This window comes from Puntigrus tetrazona, chromosome 1 (assembly GCF_018831695.1).
Source record: "Puntigrus tetrazona isolate hp1 chromosome 1, ASM1883169v1, whole genome shotgun sequence".
Lineage (NCBI taxonomy): Eukaryota > Metazoa > Chordata > Actinopteri > Cypriniformes > Cyprinidae > Puntigrus > Puntigrus tetrazona.
The window spans coordinates 11,123,080-11,123,355 of record NC_056699.1 but is presented as its reverse complement, the minus strand read 5'-3'; the positions used below and the strand labels follow the sequence as shown (position 1 = coordinate 11,123,355).

General features: G+C 54.0%; 1 protein-coding gene across 1 annotated transcript in view; it reads right to left on the bottom strand.

The window, feature by feature from the left end:
• LOC122342742 (adhesion G protein-coupled receptor L3-like) overlaps window positions 1-276 on the bottom strand; it is a 19,928-nt gene extending 19,652 nt beyond the window's left edge. Inside the window, exon 1 of the mRNA XM_043236800.1 lies at window positions 96-276. Within this exon, the coding sequence (XP_043092735.1) occupies window positions 96-276 (181 nt within the window). The remainder of the gene's footprint in view (window positions 1-95) is intronic.

The window sequence follows — 276 nt, the reverse complement described above, 5'->3', positions numbered from 1 at the left end:
TATATATATTAATATTTTCTGAAGGCATCCAACAGAAGAAGAGCTAATGAATTGATGTCTATTTGTGGTATATTGGTCAGTGCAGCAGGACTCACGGATGTTTTCGGTGTTCTCCTGCACGACGTCGGTCTTCAGCAGGTTGTCTGCGAGCACGAAGGCGCCCTGCTCCACGGTGTCCAGCAGCATGGTGGCGGCCCGCAGCTGATCTCCGCTCGACAGCTCCATCCAGGCCGACCGAGCCTGCGGCTGCAGCAGGTTGTTCACCGTCTCCACCAT